The sequence below is a fragment of the Monodon monoceros genome, unplaced genomic scaffold (assembly GCF_005190385.1).
Source record: "Monodon monoceros isolate NGI ecotype Baffin Bay Population unplaced genomic scaffold, NGI_Narwhal_1 Super_Scaffold_16, whole genome shotgun sequence".
In the NCBI taxonomy this organism is placed as follows: Eukaryota; Metazoa; Chordata; class Mammalia; order Artiodactyla; family Monodontidae; genus Monodon; species Monodon monoceros.
In genome coordinates this window covers 38,332,036-38,354,400 of record NW_021703772.1, presented here as the reverse complement: position 1 = coordinate 38,354,400, position 22,365 = coordinate 38,332,036, and the positions used below count along the sequence as shown (strand labels likewise).

The following is a 22,365-nucleotide window of genomic DNA, read 5'->3' as shown; positions in this document are numbered from 1 at the left end:
AAGCAATTGGGTATCATATGCAAAAACAAAAAAACAGAATACCTCTTACCATATATAAAAATTAACTCAAAATGGATGAAAGCCCTAAAGGTAAAACCTAAAACTGTAAAACTTCTGAAACATAGGATGAAACCATTGTGATCTTGGATTACACAAAGATTTCTTAGGTTTGACATCAAAAGCATGATCCATAAAGGAAAAAATGTAACATTGACAACGTATGCTCTTCAAAGACATTGTTAAGAAAATGAAGAGAAAAGCTACAGGCTGGGGGAAAAAACATTTGCAAATCACATATCTGATAAAGGTCTTGTCTCCACAGTTTATTAAAAACTCTCAAAACTCACTAAGAAGGAAAGACAATCCGAAAAAAAAAAGGCACAAAGTATTTGAACACACGTTTCACCAAAAAAGATATATGGATGATAAATAAGCACTTGAAAAGATGTTAAACATCAGTTATTAGGGAAATGCAAATTGAAACTGCAGTGAGATACTACCACACACTATTAGAATGTCTAAAATTGAAAAACTGATTACCCCAAGTGTTAGTGAAGATGTGGAGGAACTTTCATACATTGCTGAAGGGAATGTAAAATCACTCAGCCACTCTGGAAAATAGTTTGGTAGTTTCTTTAAAAGTGATACATATTACTACCATACAACCCAGCCATTCCACTCCTATGCATTTACCAAAGATAAATGAAAGCGTATGTCTGCACAAAGATCTGTATACAACTGCCCAGAGCAGCTCTACTTGTAATAGCTTAAAACTGGAACAGCTCAAGTGTTCAGCAGAACACTGTTCAGCAACATAAAGAAGACTGAGTGAATCTCAAAATAACTGTGCTGAGTGAAAAATCATTCAAAAATGAGTACATAAAATATGATTTCATTATATAAAATTCTAGGAAATAAAAGTGAATTTGATTGTGACAGAAAACAGGTCAGTGGTAGCCTTGGGTGGATGTGTAGGAACAGGGAGAGATAGAAGTGGGGGAAATTACAAAAAGGCATAAGGGAACTTTTGGGATAATGGAAGTGTTCATTATCATGATTATGGTTTATACATATATCAAAATTGTACACTTTAAATATACATAGCTTATTGTATGTCAACTATATCTCAGTAAGGCTGTTTTAAAAAATATGAATGTATTATACTGAAATTAATTATTTTTAAATGTTTAAAATAACATTCTTGAAATGACAAAAACAGTTGCGATAGAGAACAAATTAGTGGTTGCCAGGGGACATGGGATGAGTTTGGGGGAGGGTGTGAACACAGAGAAGTAGCACAGTGAGTTCTTTGCGGCAATGGAGCAGTTCTGTATCTTGATTGTCGTGATCACAGGAATATGTGCATGGGATCAGATTACATAGAGCTGTGTGTATGTGTGCATACACAGATGAATGCAGGTTAAAAAAATGGTGAAAATTGTAAGTTTTGTAGTCTAGTTAATCTCATTAAAGTCAGTTTCCTGGTTTTAATGTTGAACTACAATATAAGATGTCATCATTAGAAGCAGGGAAAAGAGTGCATGGGGGCTCTGCACTAATTTTGTAACCTCCTGTGAGTCTGTATTTCAAGATAAAGTATTTTTTAAAAGAGTAGTATTTAGAATAGTATGATCATCTGAAATAACTGTAGATATGCTAAAAGTATTTCAGAGATGTAAAATTCTAATACTTCTAATTAGGATTAGGACACTGTTTAGAACACTTCTGTAACACTGTTTTCTTGACACTATTTAGTGCTTCTTCACCTTTGCTTTTATGATATTAATTTACGTTGTATTTTCAAATTCTGTGATAATCAGTTTCTCCCGTTTTTCATCTTAGCATCATTGTCTTATCTCCCTCACCTTCATTCTGTGCTTTCATAGAGATTGACATATATTAGAGATTTGCCCATGTTTATTAACAGATTTTTTTTTGCTTTGTAGTTTTAAGGGGAAAAACAGCTACTAAAGCTAGTTTTTATTTACAATAATATATAAGCATATTTAATTAAACATTTTAAATTTGGTTTCTAAATTGCTGTCTTATTCTAATTGCTGATTGATTGTGCTTTAGGAGAATCATTTATCATTTCTTTTTTTCCACTAAGGTGAAATCCATTCTTGAAAAGAATGAAGGGGAGCTCTCACGAGTTGTGAAGGTTCGTGCTGCAGCCCTGAAAGAGACTCAGAAGTTGAAAGGTGACCTCGAAGCTTTGGAGGACAGGGGGAACAAGAAGGCAAGACATCAGTCCTTTCTGAAGTCTGTTACTGAAATGAAGCGCTTCTGAAATCTTTCATGAGCCATATTCTTTCTTTTCTTGTTACCTTTAGTAAAAAAGGAATGAGGATTGATCAGAGGAGGATTTTTTTTCCCTAAAAAAGGATAACTTTAGAAGAGCTCTAAAATATTTCCCTTAAAAATACATGATTTAACTCCCAATGGTTTTTTTTTTCTTCCTGTCTTAATCAAAAGTCCTATTTTTTTCTGTTGAAACACATCTGACCTTGGTATTAATAACCACCTACTTATGTTCTATTAATGTGATACAACACTGCTAAGATTTTATATTAAGTCAAATTACCAAATGCTTTCTGCTTAACAGTGTGTGTACTTAGTGGGAAGAGGGGTAACATCCCAAACTTCTTGACAGCAGGTGCTAGATTTTGCCCCTCTGAAGAGGGCTGTGAGTCACATCATTCTTCAGCAGCTTCCACTTTCTCTTATGGTCCTTTTTCCTCAGATAATTCTGATGGGCTTCAAATGTGTTATTTTCTTCTGACTCCATGGTAAGATAGCTGAGGAGGGCTAGCACAGGCCAGTCTGGGACCCCCCTCTAGACCCAAGAAGCTGTTGGTCCTTATGTCTCTAGTTGATATATGTGCTGGACACGACAATAGTTAGGATGCACTGCAGAGTTCTTCATAGGATCCATATGATCTAGGGTCTAGTTTTCTCTTTCTCAAAGTCAGAATAACTTAAACAAAATAAATATAAAATATACTTTAATTATTCTTCTTAGCATTCTACCAGACCTGGTTTCCATACTCTTGTAGAAGTCATGGGACTCAGCAGAAGAATAACCAGAAAGGATCAAATATCTTTGTCTTATTTCATTTTCTATTAGGTGGGAAACTTTCAGCGACAACTGGCAGAAGCTAAAGAAGACAACTGCAAAGTTACAATCATGTTGGAGAATGTGTTGGCTTCTCACAGTAAGATGCAAGGCGCTCTGGAAAAAGTGCAAACAGAGCTTGGGCAGAGGGATTCAGAGATTGCAGGCCTCAAGAAAGAAAGGTACCAGAGATTATTTTTCTGTCTTTGTACTTGTATTTTTCTGCTGCCTTGTAGTAAAGAACAGAGTGCAGTCAAGAAACAGTCACTTTATATTGATTCCCTTGTGAAAATAAAGTAGTAAAATGGTATTTAAAGAACTAGCAAATTCAGGAAAATCTGGAATTATAAATAAAAATGATATCCAAAAATTCTCATATTTTGTAGTGATGTAAATAAGTATGTATTCTAGAAATTCATGTGATATATGCTGTTTTATCCTTGCTGTTTTCTACACCATTTATACCTGCCCTTGGGTCTACAGAACGGTAATTGTCAAGATTAAAGCCAAGCGTCTACTTCTGTTTGAATTAATTATCCATTTATTAGTATCCTATTTATTTTAGATGAATCATTCTGAGAACTACTTTTAGCCATGTTTTATAAGTGAACTCCTTTGAATGTTTCAAAAATTACATAAAAGTTTCCCTTTTAGGTTAATGAACAAATGGTTTGGGTTTAATCAGACCTCTAAGACATATTGTAATACATTAGTGGTGCATATTGCCTCTATGTTATGGGAGAACAAGTGAGTTTTATATTCTTCATTGTGCTTGTTTTTTTACATATTATGAATCTGTATTACCTCTGAACTTAAAAAAAGTCAAGGGGATGGTATTAAAAATAGTTTACTATTCACAATAAAATTCTAGGTAAAAAGCAGAAATCTCAACAGCAAGCCAGTCCATATAGAGGTGATATATTTTTGTACTAGTAATATATATAGTATAAAGTTACCAGCCCATAAGTTAGTCATTAACATGTACTGATAGTTTAATATATAAAGCCAAATTGAATCATAAATGGAACAAGTTTTTAATCCATACGAAAATTAGTTTCTGAAGCTGAGGCTACTAATTGTCACCTGCCAACTCTCAGATATTCTGAGCATCTGTAGCCGACTACATATGCCATTTGGGCTTCCTGGAGGGTGTCCTGTAACTCCCAGTGGTATCATTCCTAGATGGTATTTTTCTGTGGTCACTCTCCCTGTGCCCTTCATTTATAGGGCTCTAAATCAACAGCGGGTACAGAAGCTGGAAGCAGAAGCGGACCAGTGGCAGGCCAGAATCCTTGTCGTGGAGGCCCAGCACAACAGTGAGGTAGAAGCCAGGTTTTTATAGATGATAATGTTGATATTTTTTATTTTATTGGGATATTGCTATTTTGGAAAAACGGAGTAAAACAATCGGGTAAATTTCCTTTCCATTCAAGTCTGAGTTTTGAACAGTGACATATTTCCAAATGGGAAATGGGTCTGCGATCTTACAGTGAACCATTTATTGGCAAACCAGGACCATGATTATGCCTAACTCTCTTTGTCTTATATGGTCTGCATTCTTTTCATGTATTAATGCATAAGTGAAGTTAAAGGGCTTAGAAAACAACATAACTTTAGTCAGAAGTAGCTAGAATGATCCCACTAAATAAGGAGGCATACTCACATGTGTTTATAGGTGTATACACACATGAATATGTATCTACACGTATGCACACATATAAAATAGAGATATTTCCTATAAAAAGCTTTTTCTAGAAGGATATACAGGGAACAGTTGCCAGTTCTTATCTGTCTAGGCAGTGAGACCAGAGGGTCATAGGCTCAGGAAGGGAGGAGTTTAACTGGTTTAAAACTTTAGAAATTAGGATAAATAAGTTGGCTCTGTTTTCCAAAACTCTCTAGTGACCAGTGGAGCATACCCTTCCTATCACCTTCTAGGAGTCTCCTAAGGACTGTCTGTAATAAGTTCTCACACATATATTCCAGGCATCTGGAGTCTTTGGTTCTGGTTCCAAACAATTATTGTTTCACAGTTTAAAGAGTGAATATACAGTGTTATGGACTTCTTGTGTCTGTTACAGTGGAATTAAAAACAATCATTCTTCTCTCTTTCAGATGGAGCCTCTACAGAAAGCTCTAGATGTAGCTAGAGAAGACAACAGGAAACTGGCTATGAGCCTGGAGCAAGCTCTCCAGACAAATAATCATCTGCAAACAAAGCTGGAGCGTGTTCAAGAGAAACTGGAGAGCAAAGAACTTGAGCGACAGACTTTGGAAACCTTCAAGTAAGGGCAGTACAGTCGCAGTGAACTTAGGGAGAGCCTCTGGGAGAGTAAGCTTGGCTAATTCACATAAACCAGTTAAAGCCTTTTTCCCTATTGAGCTAGTACTCCCAGCAGAGCCATGTGAAGGAAGCAGGCATACTTGAGCAGAGCAGATATTAGTTGGCCGGGGTACGCTCCTTTTCAGCTCTTCCCTCGTCTACTGTCGGTCTTCTTCCGTACATGAAGGTTTAAACCAAGTTGGAAGGGACACTTACGTGTTTCTGCCAAACCTTTTCTATCAGAAGCTTATGCGTCCTTTAAAAGTATGATTTGTAAAAGGAGAAACAGAAGCATGGATGGGAATAACCCCTCCAGGAGTGGGATAATTCCATTTAAGCAGCTACTAAACCATTCATTGTTTTCAATTTTGTCCTGAGATTAGTTAGGTCAAACCCATCAAGTTCAGGTCAAGCCACTAAAGTTTTTTGTTAAACTTTATCTAGGCAAATAGGATTTAGATATTAATAACATCCCATGAAAATTTATACCCAAGGGAAATGCATTGTGCACGTGGATCTTTATTCCTTTCACGTAGTGAACATACTGATATAGCAGGCAAGTATAAGCTAAAGCAAAGAGGGTATTTTTCATATTTGTAATCTGTACAAATTTTATATTCTGGTGAAATGTTGCTGGCTCAGGACTACTCAGTATTGGTTAAAACAAGAGTATGTGTTTCACTCTTTTGGGTGGATCTCTTTCTATTGAATGACTTTTTGTTTTTTAATGCTGTAGGTAAATGCTTATTTCTTCTTCTGTTAATGAGTTCCAGATCAGTGATTTTTACCTGGTGACTTATCTGCTTCTCATTGGTAAATGACATCTACTAAGATGTTTTCTAAAGGTGATTCATCATCTCTGTTTTTCAAAACAGAGAACAGATGAGTGAAGAATCCAAAATAGAAGCAGAACTGCATGCTGAACGCATAGATGCTCTAAGAAAGCAGTTTCAAATTGAGAGAGAAACTGCAAAGAAAGCAGCACAACGGGAAGTGACTGAGGTATGGAGGCAAGTGACGAAAGTCTCCCTCTAGGTGAATGCCTTTGAAGAGGAGAACCAGCTACAGGATTTCCGAGAATGGCTACAGTTGTTGGCTCTTCCAATCCCCCTGTCGCCAGCAAGCCAGATACATCTCTATGCTGTTTGTAAATTAACACACAAAAAGTTTCTGATATACAGTTATCTGCCCAATGAAGGAATGCCTTGATGACAGCCTTCCCACTGGAGAATAATAACTGAGTGGGAAAGAGGAAGGAGGAGACCGCCATCTGCTAGACAGATGGCAAGTCACCTGTCTCCTCAATTCACTTAACTAGCATCCATCATGCACCTACCTCCTCCTGAGAGGCACAAGTAAAAACAGCAGAAGATGTGGTCTGTGCTAAATGACCCCTTATTTAATTGTCATCTCCACTCTTTACATGAGACAACTAGGAAGACAGCAGAAGATGTTTCTTGGATAGCTAGAAGCTGTGTACAATTTTAAAGGAATTCAAAAGTAAGGGAAAGTTTGTTTTAGGCTGGTTGGGTGATCGAAGAAGAAGGGAAGCTTGACGAAATTATACAGGGTTGAGACTGGCAGAGCTGACAGGGCTGTGACACTCTCTGTGTAAGAGGATGAACAAAGCTTAGTTTCCAAAATAAATAGGACATGTGAGCAAAGAAAAAGGATTTGCCTCTCTTGATCAGAGCCGAGACTTTAGGAAATTTCTGAGAAAAAGGGGTTAGCTTAGATGAGACCAGCTGGTAGACGGCCTTGACTACCAGAATGTTGGATGGAAAGTATTAGGTAAAAGTAGAGCACTGTAGGTTTCTGAGAAGGCTATGAGCACGATTTTAGGTAGGTTAGTCTATTAGCAGTGGAGAGTAGGTAAGAATGAAGAGAAACTGGAAACATGGAGGCTCAAGGGAACTAGAGCAGTTACTTGGGGCTTCAGATGATTAGAGCCAAGCAAAGTGTTTCTGTTGAAAATAGAGAACAATCAATCACATCAAAAATCCATTTTAATTAATAGAAAAATCAGACACTAAATGTATCATAAGCAAAGGGGAGGGAGTAATTAAAATAATTCCAAGACTTGTTTGGGGTGGCCGGTCTGTATTTTGCCAAATTTAGCGCAGTTAGCAATTGCACTTGACAGTGCACAGTCACAAAATCAGATTCAACTATTTACGTGGTGCTTTGTAAACTGAAAAAGCACTGTATATAAGTGTTAAAAAATATTATAAAAATAATTTCTGTGGGAAACAAAAATGGGCACTGAAATTAAAAGTACCTTTATTCAGAGAGAGTTGTTCAGAATACTTAAAAGTTTAAATCCTTTTAACAGGGATCAGTAAAGATGGTGAACTTGTGCAGGAGAGACCGACCAAGGAACAGTATGAGTGTGATGTCTTGAGCAGTTAGTGGCAGGAGTGGGCTCAGGGTGCACTGTTTAAGACTCCCAGCTCTGCCTCTTATTAGCAATGTGTAAATTTACTATCTGTGCAGATGACTTCACTTCTGAGTCTCAGTTTCCTCAGTCAAAATGGAAATCATCACAATTGCTTTCCAGGGTGGTTTTGAGGGTTAGTTTTTAGGGCTTACCCAGTTTTGACAAAGCTGTGATTGAGGTAATGGTGGAATATCTAACAGAAATTTAGTTGGGTGATAATAAAAGACTAACACTGTAGTGTGAGGTTAGGATCTGAGAGAATGAGCTAGTATAAAAGAAAATGTAACAAATAATTTTGACTTTTTTCTTTGACATGAGTTAAATACTTACCAGCCACAGAGAATACCACCCTCCTCCTATCTTCTCCCTTCTCAGCTGCCATCTCTTCTTCCTAAAAATCAAGTGGTACTCATTTAAGGGCATATGAGGAGGAGGGGGAACTCAGTAAAATGATTTAAGTAATGTTAAAAGATAAATTGAAGAATAATAAAATTAAGAGTTTATTTGAACAAAAATCAATTTGAATCAGGCAGTATGCAATCAATTGCAATAGAAAGGCGCTCTGAGGAGTTGTATAAAATGAAAGACTTTTATAGGCAGAGGGAAGCAGGAACAAGAAGTTATACTAGGCAAAATAGGCAAAAAAGTAGATTAGTTACTAGCAGCAGAGTTACTTCCTTTAAGGGATGGCAGGGGTCTGTCAGGCAGATTACTCAACTAATGCTGATCGGGCGATTCCTGATTGACTGGTTTAAGAGTCCTTTTCTGGAAGAGGCAAAACTGTAATTAAGTCTCAGTTTGGTGACATAAGGCTTAGCATAAGTGACTTCATTGTGGGCCTGTTGTCTTGTTTTTAATAGTAATCACTATGTTATTTTTCCACTAGACAAGTTTATTAAAATTTCTAAACAAAAAGCAATATTCATAAGAACTATAAACTGTGTAAATAAGCTACAAGGATATATTGTACAGCACAGGGAATATAGCCAGTATTTTATAATAACTGGAGTATAATCTATAAAAATTTTTAATCACTATGTCATACACCTAAAACTAATATAATATCGTAAATCAACTATACCTCAATAGAAAAAAAAGCAATATTATAAAAATACATGCAAGGATAGTCAATAACTGATAGGTGTATTTACATAAACTGCCATATAATTTATTTCCACTTCTCCATACATGAGGTCACAAGTGACAGAAAGAGACGAGCTTAAGCTTTTTAAAAAAAAAAAAAAAAACCTTTAAAGCATAGCAATGAGCACTGAGCAATTAGTGTGTGCCAGGCTCTATATTCCTTCTCTGCCTCATCTTGTTTAACTGTTACATGAATCCTATGAAGTAGGCTATTCACATACTTTTCCAGTGATGAACCTGAGCTTAGGGAAGTTAATTATCGGAAACTACTTGACTAGTGTGTGGTGAAGCTGAGATTTTAACTTCTGTCTGATTCCAAAGCCATGCTCTTAGAAAGCAAATGATGAACATACATTTACATTATCTGTTCTAAGAAAAATTGTGTTCTTTAGTGTTAAAAACTATGAAAATCACTGAGAGTGTTTCTCCACAAATCTACTTATTATTGCCTCACTTACCCTCCTTTTTTAAATATCTATTTATTTGGCTGTGCCAGGTCTTAGTTGCAGCACACAGGATCTTTAGTTGTGGCACACAGGATCTAGTTCCCTGACCAGGGATCAAACCCGGCCCCCCTGCATTGGGAGCACAGAGTCTTAGCCACTGGACCACCAGGGAAGTCCCATCACTTAACCTCCTTTTTAAAAGAAAGGTCCAAAGAGAACAAAATATAGGGACACAGCTAAACATAAGCTTCTCTTACTGAATGGAAGGTTAAAACGTTCTAATTTTCCCTTTGTATCCCACAGCTGAAGAAAGCCCTTGATGAAGCCAACTTCAGATCAGTGGAGGTATCCCGGACCAACCGAGAGCTGCGGCAGAAACTTACAGAGTTGGAAAAGACACTGAACAGCAGCAAGGAGAAAATAAAGAGTCAAAAGGCCCAAATTAAGCTCCACTTGTCAGCTAAGGCGAATAATGCTCAGAATATAGAGAGGATGAAGGTTGTATGAGAAACCCTAACTCTCCTCTCACCTCCTTAGTATCTGATGAGGATCCAGGCAGGCAGTGGTGTCTGGGGAGGATGGTTTCAGAGCACTACCACCACCATGGGTTCTCTGGGAATTACATCTACACCTGGGAAGTGGGCAGATTGCCTGGGGGGAGGTGGGGGGAGACTTTTCCCGCAGAGATACTGCTGCATCAGTGTTTGGTTTCTCATTAGCTGCCAGTGTCACATTCTGGCTCCCCAGCTGTCTCTTCCACAGTGATTGTACAAGACTTTGCTCTTTCGGGGTCAGGGGGCTGGATGGGAAGGAGAGCCCAGCAGGAACTGGTAACTGTGGATCTCATGTGGGATTCTTTCTGTTAGCCTATAGGCAAAAAGAGCAAGCCAGTTTTTCCACTGATCATCTTTCTATGTTATTTCCACATTTACTTTCAGCAAATAGAAACAGAATTGAGGCAAATGGAGATAATTAAGGATCAATATCAGAAAAAAAACTACGAACAGGTAGATGATTTCCACACACTCTGTTTACCATTCACATGAAATGCCAAACTTGGACAGGTTCACCAACCGTCTCCCTCTTTGTGCCCTACCAGTCACTGAGTATCCAGAAATTTGTATCTGAAATGACTAACCTACAGAAGGAGATGCAGCTGTTGGCCAAGAGCCAATATGATCTGTCAGCTCGGAATAAACAGCAAGAGCTGCGACTCGAGGCAGAGTGGAAGAGGAGGCGGGAGCTGGAGCATCGGTGCCAGGTAAAAGGGTTCCTAAGATTCATCTCAAAGATTACCAGCAAAGGCCATGTGCAAAACCCAGCATGAGGGCACCTGGCTTTTCTAGGCTGTGTAGAAGACAAGCTTACAAGTCGTTCATCTTAGCTAAGTCCTTAGAATCATATCTAGGAATGAAGCCTGGAGCTTTGACTATGGCACCTCGTCTTCATGTTCAACTTAATAAAAATGATACTCATTTTTAAAGAACGGCTAAAGCTCACATATGCAAAGTACTAGTTACTAAGTAAGACTTCTGAACTTAATAGTGTTTCAGGAACTTTACACCCCTTGGTTCTTCCCCGTAGCTCAGATACATCTGTTGCTGTTACAGGACTTTTATCTACTCCCAACCTAATGAAAAGCACATTTTATTACGGAAAAGGGACTTCAAGAGACCATCAAGCTCTTGCTTTCCAACAGAGATTGTCTGCTATGAAAAGTATTCCCCAGTTCTGGAAAGAGATGTTAATCACCTTTTCTCAGCAGAATCTGTAAATCAAAATCTGTAATCATATACACAAATGTATACCGTAGGTTAAACTGAAAATAATAGTTTTTATCTTATAGTCTGGTAGCACCTGGAGTTAGAAAGTACCCCATCATACTTTCATAATTTGGTTGCTCATTTACTACAATATTGAAGCTTTTTCTTCCATATATAGTACATTGGGAGTTTGTAAAAAGTCTTTGTATCACATTTTCAGGAATTGGAAGAAACTATTAGACATCTGAAGAAATGTAAAGAGGCAACAGAGAATAAACTGAAAGAAGCTAGTGTGGAATCAGAGCAGGTGAGCCAGACCCACGGACATGAAGACTTAGACAAGCTTCCTCAGACACGATGACCCTGAAACACAAGTCAGTGTGATATCCTTCAGTAACATAGTTGTCAGGAGTGCAAAAGGCAAGAACCAATACCTTACTCAGTATAGCTTCTGTTATAAAGAATAGTTTCAGATTAAGATTCTGTGTCTTGATGAGACATCATAGAACGCTAAAATATTGATTTTGACAAATGTTAACTTGGTAATCCAAGTCCCTGAAATTCCAGAAGTCCCTGGAATTGGGATTGACATATATACACTAATATGTATAAAATAGATAACCAATAAGAACCTGCTGTATAATAAATAAAATTCAAAAAAGAAGAGATTCTTAAGCTAAAGGTATCACAGTGACATTGCTGCCAGTTTATCCTTTTTGTAGCCATTAAATTACATGATAATATGACTGTCAGAATGGTATATTGAAAGGAATATGGGGGGGGGCAGAGTGAAGATGGTGTACTAGGAGGACGTGGAATTCGCGTCTCCTCACAACTAGGGCACCTACCAGGCACCAGTGGGGGACCACTGACACCTAAGGGGATGGGAGGAACCCCCAGAGACCAGGTAGGACATGAGGCATGGGGGGGGGGGGGAAGGAAAAGCAGAGGTGGGATGGGACTGGCACCTGAGAGGCGGCTGGGGGAAGGGAAGGGATTCCATGCCTGAAGGGGGAAATTTGGGGACCACTGGGAGGGCAGAGGATCAAAAGGGAGCAGGGCCAGGTTTCCCCTGCCCAGTTGGGCCCCTGGGAACCTGCTGAGATCCTGGGCCTGACCCTCTGCCCACTGAGGCCCCCTCCAGCTGTGCAGGTCCTGAGGGAGTGGGAGGGAAGAGGGAGCAAAAGTAAAGGCTGGACCTGTGGGACCAGCACCCCTGAGGGGTGGCTGGGGGAGGGGAGGAGTTCCTACACCCAGTGGGACCCACCCACGGTTAGGGGTCCAGCAGCAAAGGGGGAGACCCTGGAGGAGACAGTGGGGGAGGGCACAGAGGAATGGAGGGAAACAGGGCCAGTGCTTTCCCTGTTGGGCTCCTGGGCCTAATCCTCGGAGCCTCTCCTACTGTGCAGAGCCCAAGCCCTGCCCCTACACCCCCACCCAAGGCCCCACCTCTACACTCAGAGACCCGCTCTGAGACCCCCTCCAAGGCACTGGGCCTAAACCCCACCCACACACCCTCACGCAGGGCCTTACCTCCAAACTCCAGAGCTCCACACTCCAGAGGCCCTCCTTTCCTTCCACCCAGGTTCTAAGCAGAGGCCCTGCCTCACACTTGACCAAGGCCCCACCTCTACACTCAGAGACCCACTCAGACCCCCCTCCAAGGCACTGGGCCTAAACCCCACCCACACACCCTCACTCAGGGCCTTACCTCCAAACTCCAGAACTCCACACTCCAGAGGCCCTCCTTTCCTTCCACCCAGGTCCTAAGCAGAGGCCCTGCCCCACACTTGAACATCACCCCACCTAGGCCCCACCCCCAGGGCCTTTTCCTGCTATGGGGCTCCTGAGCCTAGGTCCTGCCCCACCTTAAACCCCACCCCTGCCTAAGTTCCACCCCTGCCTAAACCCCACCCTGTAGCCAAGGCTTTTTTTTTCTTTTTTCCTCTCTTAGATTGGGGTTCTGTTTTACCTTGTTGACTCATTGTTGATTCTCTTATATTTTTATATTTCCTAATCTTATTTTTCTAATTTTACTTTATTCTTTATACTTTGTTGTTCTCTCCTTTTGGCTTGTACCCTCCCCCTTTTTTATTTCCTTTTTCTGTTGTGGTTTTATTTTACCTTGTTGCAGTTGTTTCAATTATAGTTTTATATTTCCTAATATATTTATCTTTCTAATTTTATTTTCTTTTTTATTCTTTGATATTGTGCTGCTCTGCTCTGCTCCTTTTTTTCCTTTTTCTTTTTTACAGTGCTACAAAGCTTGCAAGATCTTGGTTCCCAGGACAGAGGTCAGGCCCAAGCTCCTGTAGTGGGAGCTCCAAGTCTGCTGGACTAACAGAGAAACTCAAATCCCAGGAAATATTAATGGGAGTGAGGCATCCTAGAGGTCCTCATCTCTGCACCAAGACCTGACTCTGTCCAACTGCCTGCAAACTCCAGTGCTGGATGTCTCAGGCCAAACAACCAGTAAGATAGGAATACAGCACCACCCATCAAAAAAAAATGAAACGACAAAAAAAAAAAAAAATGTTACAGACGAAGGAACAAGGTAAAAACCTACAAGACAAATAAGTGAAGATGAAATAGGCAAGCCACCTGAAAAAGAATTCAGAGTAATGATAGTAAAGATGATCCAAAATCTCGGAAACAGAATGGAGAAATTACAAGAAGCATTTAACAAGGATCTAGAAGAATTAAAGAGCAAACAAACAGTTACTGAAATTAAAAATACTCTAGAAGAAATCAGTAGCAGAATAACTGAGGCAGAAGAACGGATAAGTGAGCTGGAAGATAAGATGGTGGAAATAACTGCCAGGGAGCAGAATAAAGAAAAGAGAATGAAAAGAATTGAGGGCAGTTTTAGAGACCTCTGGTACAATATTAAACACACCAACATTCGAAATATAGGGGTCCCAGAAGAAGAAGAGAAAAAGAAAGGGACTCAGAAAATACTTGAAGAGATTATAGTTGAAAACTTCCCTAACATGGGAAATGAAATAGTCAATCAAGTCCAGGAAGCACAGAGAGTCCCACACAGGATAAACCCAAAGAGAAACACACCAAGACACATTAATCAAAGGAAAAGCAACAAATAACATAGAAGGGAATCCCCATAAGGTTAAGAGCTGATTTTTCAGCAGAAACTCTGCAATGCAGAAGGGAGTGCAGAACATAATTAAAGTGGTGAAAGGGAAAAACCTACAAACAATATTACTCTACGCAGCAAGGATCTCATTCAGATTCAACAGAGAAATTGAAATTTTAACAGACAAGCAAAAGCTGAGAGAATTCAGCACCACCAAACCAGCTTTACAACAAATGCTAAAGGAACTTCTGTAGGCAGGAAACACAAGAGGAGAAGGAAAAGACCTACAAAAACAAACCCAAAACAATTAAGAAAACGGTAATAGGAACATACATATCAATAATTACCTTAAATATAAATGGATTAAATGCGCCAACCAAAAGACATACACTGGCTGAATGGATACAAAGACAATACCCATATATATGCTGTCTACAAGAGACCCACTTCAGACCTAGGGACACATACAGACTGAAAGTGAGACGATGGAAAAAGATATTCCATGCAAATGGAAATCAAAAGAAAGCTGGAGTAGCAATTCCGATATCAGACAAAATAGACTTTAAAATCAGGACTATTACAAGAGACAAAGAAGGACACTACATAATGATCAAGGGATTGATCCAAGAAGAAGATATAACAATTGTAAATATTTATGCACCCAACATAGGAGCACCGCAAAACATAAGGCAAATGCTAACAGCCATAAAAGGGGAAATCAACAGTAAAAAAATCACAGTAGGGGACTTTAACACCCCACTTTCACCAATGGACAGATCATCCAAACTGGAAAGAAATAAGGAAACACAAGCTTCAAATGATACATTAAACAAGATGAGCTTAACTGATATTTATAGGACATTCCATCCAAAAACAACAGAATACACTTTCTTCTCAAGTGCTCATGGACCACTCAGAATAGATCATATCTTGGGTCACAAGTCAAGCCTCAGTAAATTTAAGAAAATTGAAATTGTATGAACCATCTGTTCTGACCAAAATGCTATGAGACTAGACATCAATTAACTACAGGAAAAAATCTGTAGGAAATACAAATACATGGAGGCTAAACAATACACAGCTAAATAACCAAGAGATCACTGAAGAAATCAAAGAGGAAATCAAAAAATACCTAGAAACAAATGACAATGAAAACATGACAACCCAAAACCTATGGGATGCAGCAGAAGCAGTTCTAAGAGGGAAGTTTATAGCAATACAATCCTACCTCAAGAAACAAGAAACATCTCAAATAAACAACTTAACCTTACACCTAAAGCAATTAGAGAAGGAAGAACAAAATAACCCCAACGTTAGCAGAAGGAAAGAAATCATAAAGATCAGAAATAAATGAAAAAGAAATGAAGGAAACAATAGCAAAGATCAATAAAACTAAAAGCTGGTTCTTTGAGAAGATAAAATTGATAAACCATTAGCCAGACTCATCAAGAAAAAAAGGGAGAAGACTCAAATCAATAGAACTAGAAATGAAAAAGGAGAAGTAACAACGGACACTGCAGAAATACAAAGGATCATGAGAGATTACTACAAGCAACTCCATGCCAATAAAATGGACAACCTGGAAAAAATGGACAAATTCTTAGAAATGCACAACCTTCCGAGACTGAACCAGGAAGAAATAGAAAATATGAACAGTCCAATCACAAGCACTGAAATTGAAACTGTGATTAAAAATCTTCCAACAAACAAAAGGCCAGGACCAGATGGATTCACAGGCGAATTCTATCAAACATTTAGAGAAGAGCTAACACCTATCTTTCTCAAACTCTTCCAAAATATAGCAGAGGAAGGAACACGCCCAAACTCATTCTACGAGGCCACCATCACCCTGATACCAAAGCCAAAGATGTCACAAAGAAAGAAAACTACAGGCCAATATCGCTGATGAACATAGATGCAAAAATCCTCAACTAAATACTAGCAAACAGAATCCAGCAGCACATTTAAAGGATCATACACCATGATCAAGTGGGGTTTATCCCAGGAATGCAAGGATTCTTCAATATATGCAAATCAATCAATGTGATACACCATATTAACAAATTGAAGGAGAAAAACCATATGACCATCTCAACAGATGCAGAGAAAGCTTTTGACAAAATTCAACACCGATTGATGATGAAAACCCTCCAGAAAGTAGGTGAAAAACTGAAACCATTTCCTCTAAGATCAGGAACAAGACAAGGTTGCCCACTCTTACCACTATTACTCAGCATAGTTTTGGAAGTTTTAGCCACAGCAATCAGAGAAGAAAAAGAAATAAAAGGAATCCAAGTCAGAAAAGAAGAAGTAAAGCTGTCACTGTTTGCAGATGACATGATACTATACATAGAGAATCCTAAAGATGCTACCAGAAAACTTCTAGAGCTAATCAATGAATTTGGTAGAGTAGCAGGATACAAAGTTAATGCACATAAATCTCTTGCATGCCTATACACTAATGATGAAGAATCTGAAAGTGAAATTAAGGAAACACTCCCATTTACCATTGCAACGAAAAGAATAAAATACCTAGGAAGAAACCTACCTAAGGAGACAAAAGACCTGTATGCAGAAAACTATAAGACACTGATGAAAGAAGTTAAAGATGATACAAACAGATCCATGTTCTTGGATTGGAAGAATCAACATTTGTGAATATGACTATACTACGCAAAGCAACTTACAAGTTTCACAATTTGTATGGAAACACAAAAGACCCCGAATAGCCAAAGCAATCTTGAGAAGGAAAGACGGAGCTGGAGGAATCAGGCTCCCAGACTTCAGACTATACTACAAAGCTACAGTTATCAAGACAGTATGGTACTGGCACAGAAACAGAAATATAGATCAATGGAGCAGGATAGGAAGCCCAGAGATAAATCCACTCACATATGGTCACCTTATCTTTGATAAAGGAGGCAAGAATATACAATGGATAAAAGACAGCCTCTTCGATAAGTGGTGCTGGGAAAACTGGAGAGCTACATGTAAAAGAATGAAATTAGAACACTCCCTAACACCATACACAAAAATAAACTCAAAATGGATTAAAGACCTAAATGTAAGTGGACACTCTATAACATAAATCACAGCAAGATCCTTTTTGACCCACCTCCTAGAGAAATGGAAATAAAAACAAAAATAAACAAATGGGACCAATGAAACTTCAAAGCTTTTGCACAGCAAAGGAAACCATAATCAAGACCAAAAGACAACCCTCAGAATGGGAGAAAATATTTGCAAATGAAGCAACTGACAAAGGATTAATCTCCAAAATTTACAAGCAGCTCATGCAGCTCAATAACAAAAAAACAAACAACCCAATCCAAAAATGGGCAGAAGACCTAAAGAGACATTTCTCCAAAGAAGACACAGATGGCCAACAAACACATGAAAAGATGCTCACCATCACTAATCATTAGAGAAATGCAAATCAAAACTACAATGAGGTATCACCTCACACCAGTCTGAATGGCCATCATCAAAAAATCTACAAACAATAAATGCTGGAGAGGGTGTGGAGAAAAGGAAACCCTCTTGCACTGTTGTTGGGAATGTAAACTGATACAGCCACTATAGAGAACAGTATGGAGGTTCCTTAAAAAACCAAAAATAGAACTACCATACGACCCAGCAATCCCACTACTGGGCATATACCCTGAGCAAACCATAATTCAAAAAGAGTCATGTACCACAATGTTCATTGCAGCTCTATATACAATAGCCAGGACATGGAAGCAACCTAAGTGTCCATCGACAGATGAATGGATAAAGATGATGTGGCACATATATACAATGGAATATTACTCAGCCATAAAAAGAAGTGAAATTGAGTTATTTGTAGTGAGGTGGATGGATCTAGAGTCTGTCATACAGAGTGAAGTCAGAAAGAGAAAATCAAATACCGTATGCTAACACATACATATGGAATCTATAAAAAAAAAAAAAAGGTCATGAAGAACCTAGGGGCAAGACGGGAATAAAGACACAGACCTACTAGAGAATGGACTTGAGGATACAGGGAGGGGGAAGGGTAAGCTGGGACGAAGTGAGAGAGTGGCACGGACATTTACACTACCGAATGTAAAATAGATAGCTAGTGGGAAGCAGCCGCATAGCACAGGGAGATCAGCTCGGTGCTTTGTGACCACCTAGAGGGCTGGGATAGGGAGGGTGGGAGGGAGGGAGACGCAAGAGGGAAGAGATATGGGAACATATGTATATGTATAACTGATTCACTTTGTTATAAAGCAGAACCTAACACACCATTGTAAAGCAATTATACTCCAATAAAGATGTTTTAAAAAATTAATTAATTAAAAGGAATATGGACTCCTCTCTTGTGAGTTTGCCAACAATGACACTTACTGGGCCCTTAAGGAAGTTACATTTACTTTCTGTAACTCATCAGGTACCACTTCTATAGTAGTCAGGAAGTTATTACCTACCACTGTTACTCTGATAGATGGCTTGGAGTAAGTTTCAATAAATGTTGGCTCTATTCTCATTCACCATACAAGAGGAGACATGATGTACAATGAATGTCATTTCAAGCATCTTTCCCTCAACTTCTGATAGAGCAAAGTGGGGTTTGGTTTGGGGGTGGATGGGAGTGTGTCTGTCGTCAGGATGCACAAACAGACCTGGAAAATACTTTAGCTTTGTAGCTTTCTAAAAGTTAAATGACAAGCAGAGCTCTGGTTTCTTATCTCACTATTTTCTAGCCACACTGTGACCTGGTTAATATGGGACAAGTACATAGTAGCACAAATTTATAAAGGACCTATTATATGGCTGGTGCCGTGTTAGGTGATGGAGATATAGAGTGAATAAGCCAGACAAAGCCCCTGCTCTCATCGAACTTGCCTTCTCCCAAGCAAGAGAGAAATACAGTAGTCTCTGAGACCTCAGAGTCAAAACGTGAAAATGCTGTCCATGAAACATAAATAATCAAAGGGGGAAAAACAGTCATTTTCCTTTTTATTCTAGAGGATATGTTCTACAGCTATTTTGAAGCAACCTTTATATATAATAAAAACCTGTTGGCTCTACCTTCAAAATAACAAAATATCCCAAATACATAGAAAAGTGCCAGGCACATATAGGCTCTCAATAAACATCTGTGAAGTAAATGAATACTGATTCTAGATCATCTTCAAAGGCAGACTATTAGAGGGACTGTTTTCAAGTCTCACAGATCATTTGGAAATTTGTGCTTAGGAGCTAAAGTATAAAATATTTTTATAAAGGAAATAAAAAATACCATTTACACTAAGCTGGTCCAGTGTTTTTACTAATTCACTGTATTACCTTTATAAAGCACAGCAGGAAAATCTAGGCTTTACAGTTCAGGGACTTTGGAGAAGTGTTTAGTCTTAGAGAACAGAACTCAAAGTGTGGTTTGAACTACCACATGAATTTTCAATGCCATCTTGTACTTTCACTCCTATCGTAACTTTCTCCTGAGCCCTCTCATCTCAGTTCACATCCAGGAAATATTAACAAATGCATGAAAATCAGGTTTGCATTCATTGTTTAACTCCATATTCAGCAATTATTCTCTCATCTATAGGAGGATGTGTATTATGCAAACAGGTTGCAAAGACCATGCAGTTAGAATTTGAGTCTTTTAATATCTAAGTAAAGTCTTTTTTGTGTGTGTGTGTGGTATGTGGGCCTCTCACCGTTGTGGCCTCTTCCGTTGCGGAGCACAGGCTCCGGACACGCAGGCTCAGCGGCCATGGCTCACGAGCCCAGCCGCTTCGCAGCACGTGGGATCTTCCCGGACCGGGGCACGAACCCGTGTCCCCTGCATCGGCAGGCAGACTCTCAACCACTGCGCCACCAGGGAAGCCCTAAGTAAAGTCTCTTGAACTGGCAACTATAGGAAGAAAACTTCCAGTTTAACTAATATGAAGCCATTTGCTAATTGTGGGGGGAAATAAAGCTTTTAAATTATACAGTGTAAAAAGAAAGAGTCTCGGGCTTCCCTGGTGGCGCAGTGGTTGAGAGTCCGCCTGCCGATGCTAGGGGACACCGGTTCGTGCCCCAGTCCGGGAATATCCCACACGCTGCGGAGCGGCTAGGCCCGTGCGTCATGGCCGCTGGGCCTGCGTGTCCGGAGCCTGTGCTCCGCAATGGGAGAGGCCACAACAGTGAGAGGCCCGCGTACCGCAAAAAAAAAAAAAAAAAAAGAAAGAGTCTCTTGAACTAATGCACAAAAAGATTAAGTGTTCCTTTGTTGTAAATTTTAATGAGAACATTTGTATGTGCAGATAACAGCTAACCTGGAAGAAGCTCAGCGCTGGTTTAACTGCAGACTCGATGGCCTACAACTTGAGCTGACCAAAAACCGGTTGCAGAGGGAAGACAGGTGGCAGGAAAAGGTGGAATATTTGGCTGTCTTAAGCAATTCTGGATTTGTTCCTTCTCAGATTTCTAACTACACAAGTTCTCTCTTCATCCAGCTACTCTCCACTAATCTGTAGATTTCTTTTAACTACTGTTTGGAAAACCAATGAACTGAATTTCTTTCTTAAAAGTTCTACCTCTCCCAAGCTGTCTAGTTTAGAACCACCTATCTTGAAAAATGACATCCATAAAGACAAAATAGGTCCTCAGCTCTGCAGTTAGTTTCTAACAGTTTTGGGGTGTGTGTTCTTTCCAACAGGACCAAGACAAAAGGCACAACGGCATATCCAATCAGTCTGCTCTACATCGATGGGAGAATAAACAGAATCTTAGACTTGTGCCCAAGAAGTGTCATTCTGAACTAAAGAGAAAGTGATGTCCTTGACAGAGGAGCTTCTTCACTTAGAACAGCTACATCACCCTGATTCCCTGAGCCCAGCAACTAGGGCTGGGCTGTTCCCAACGTCATCAGAACATGAAGTCTTTGATGTGGACTGAAGATTTTGGACCTGAGTTTATCCTTTTATGTACTCTTTGATATCAATATAGAACCACCCCATCTTTTTTGTCCCTTTCCCCATTTTCCCCCCAATAAATTTATATTAATGTGTTGTATGATAGGAGATGCTGTTGCATGATACTTGGCTATTGTTTTAAGTAAATTTTATCAAAAAGCATTTAATGAGGTACTGGATGATTTGGCAACTAAATGATATGATACTTTATTTCAGTGAAATGTCCTAGTCTAACATCTAGTAGATATTCCCTGGAAATACGATCACCTGAAAAGTGGTAAAAACTCTCCCACTGTCTAGTAAACATATACCCTTCTATGCTGGGTAATTACTAGCCCACCTTTTATAAGACCATATCTCTATTGGTATATAAGATATCTCAGAGGTTGTATTTGCAGCTTCCTTGGACATTTACAAAGAAGTTTATTCAACTCTGTTCCAGGAGATTATGCCTGACCAATGTAGCTCTCCCTTACTATAGTGAGCAATAAATTCAGCTTTATCTTCTCATTTCAGATTAAGTAATCCAGATTTAAAGTATGTAAACAGCTGGCATAATACCTGGCTTAATTGATGCTCAAGTAATGGTAGCTGCTGGTAATAGTATTAGGACCTAAATCAAGTGAGCAATTATAAAATTAGAATATCAAATATAAGACTCTCAGAGGTTGATGAGCCCACCACTCAATATCTAATTTAAAAAAAACACAGCTGGGGACTTCCCTGGTGGCGCAGTGTTTAAGAATCCACCTGCCAATGCAGGGGACATGGGTTCAATCCCTGGTCCAGGAAGATCCCACATGCTGCAGAGCAACTAAGCCCATGTGCCACAACTACTGAAGCCCGCGCTCTAGGGCCTGCATGCTGCAACTACTGAGCCCGCATGCTGCAACTACTGAAGCCCGCGCGCCTAGAGCCCATGCTCCGCAACAAGAGAAGCCACCACAATGAGAAGCCCACGCACTGCAACAAAGAGTAGCCCCTGCTCTCCGCAACCAGAGAAAGCCCACATGCAGCAACGAATACCCAATGCAGCCCAAAATAAATAAATATAATAAAATAGAACAAAATACTAAAAAATAAAAAAACACAGCTGAATTTATTGCTTACTGTGGTAG

General features: G+C 39.3%; 1 protein-coding gene across 4 annotated transcripts in view; it reads left to right on the top strand.

The window, feature by feature from the left end:
* The window catches only part of CCDC150 (coiled-coil domain containing 150), a 75,036-nt gene extending 53,686 nt beyond the window's left edge, over positions 1–21,350 (top strand). For all 4 annotated transcript variants that reach the window (XM_029225436.1, XM_029225434.1, XM_029225435.1 and 1 more), the window contains 11 exons: positions 2,111–2,239; positions 3,128–3,297; positions 4,343–4,436; positions 5,231–5,400; positions 6,314–6,440; positions 9,768–9,962; positions 10,403–10,471; positions 10,564–10,725; positions 11,448–11,534; positions 20,597–20,707; positions 20,992–21,350. In XM_029225436.1, coding sequence (XP_029081269.1) covers positions 2,111–2,239; positions 3,128–3,297; positions 4,343–4,436; positions 5,231–5,400; positions 6,314–6,440; positions 9,768–9,962; positions 10,403–10,471; positions 10,564–10,725; positions 11,448–11,534; positions 20,597–20,707; positions 20,992–21,108 — 1,431 coding nt within the window. In that variant the 3' untranslated portion in view covers positions 21,109–21,350. The remainder of the gene's footprint in view (positions 1–2,110; positions 2,240–3,127; positions 3,298–4,342; positions 4,437–5,230; positions 5,401–6,313; positions 6,441–9,767; positions 9,963–10,402; positions 10,472–10,563; positions 10,726–11,447; positions 11,535–20,596; positions 20,708–20,991) is intronic.
* Positions 21,351–22,365: the final 1,015 nt, after the last annotated feature.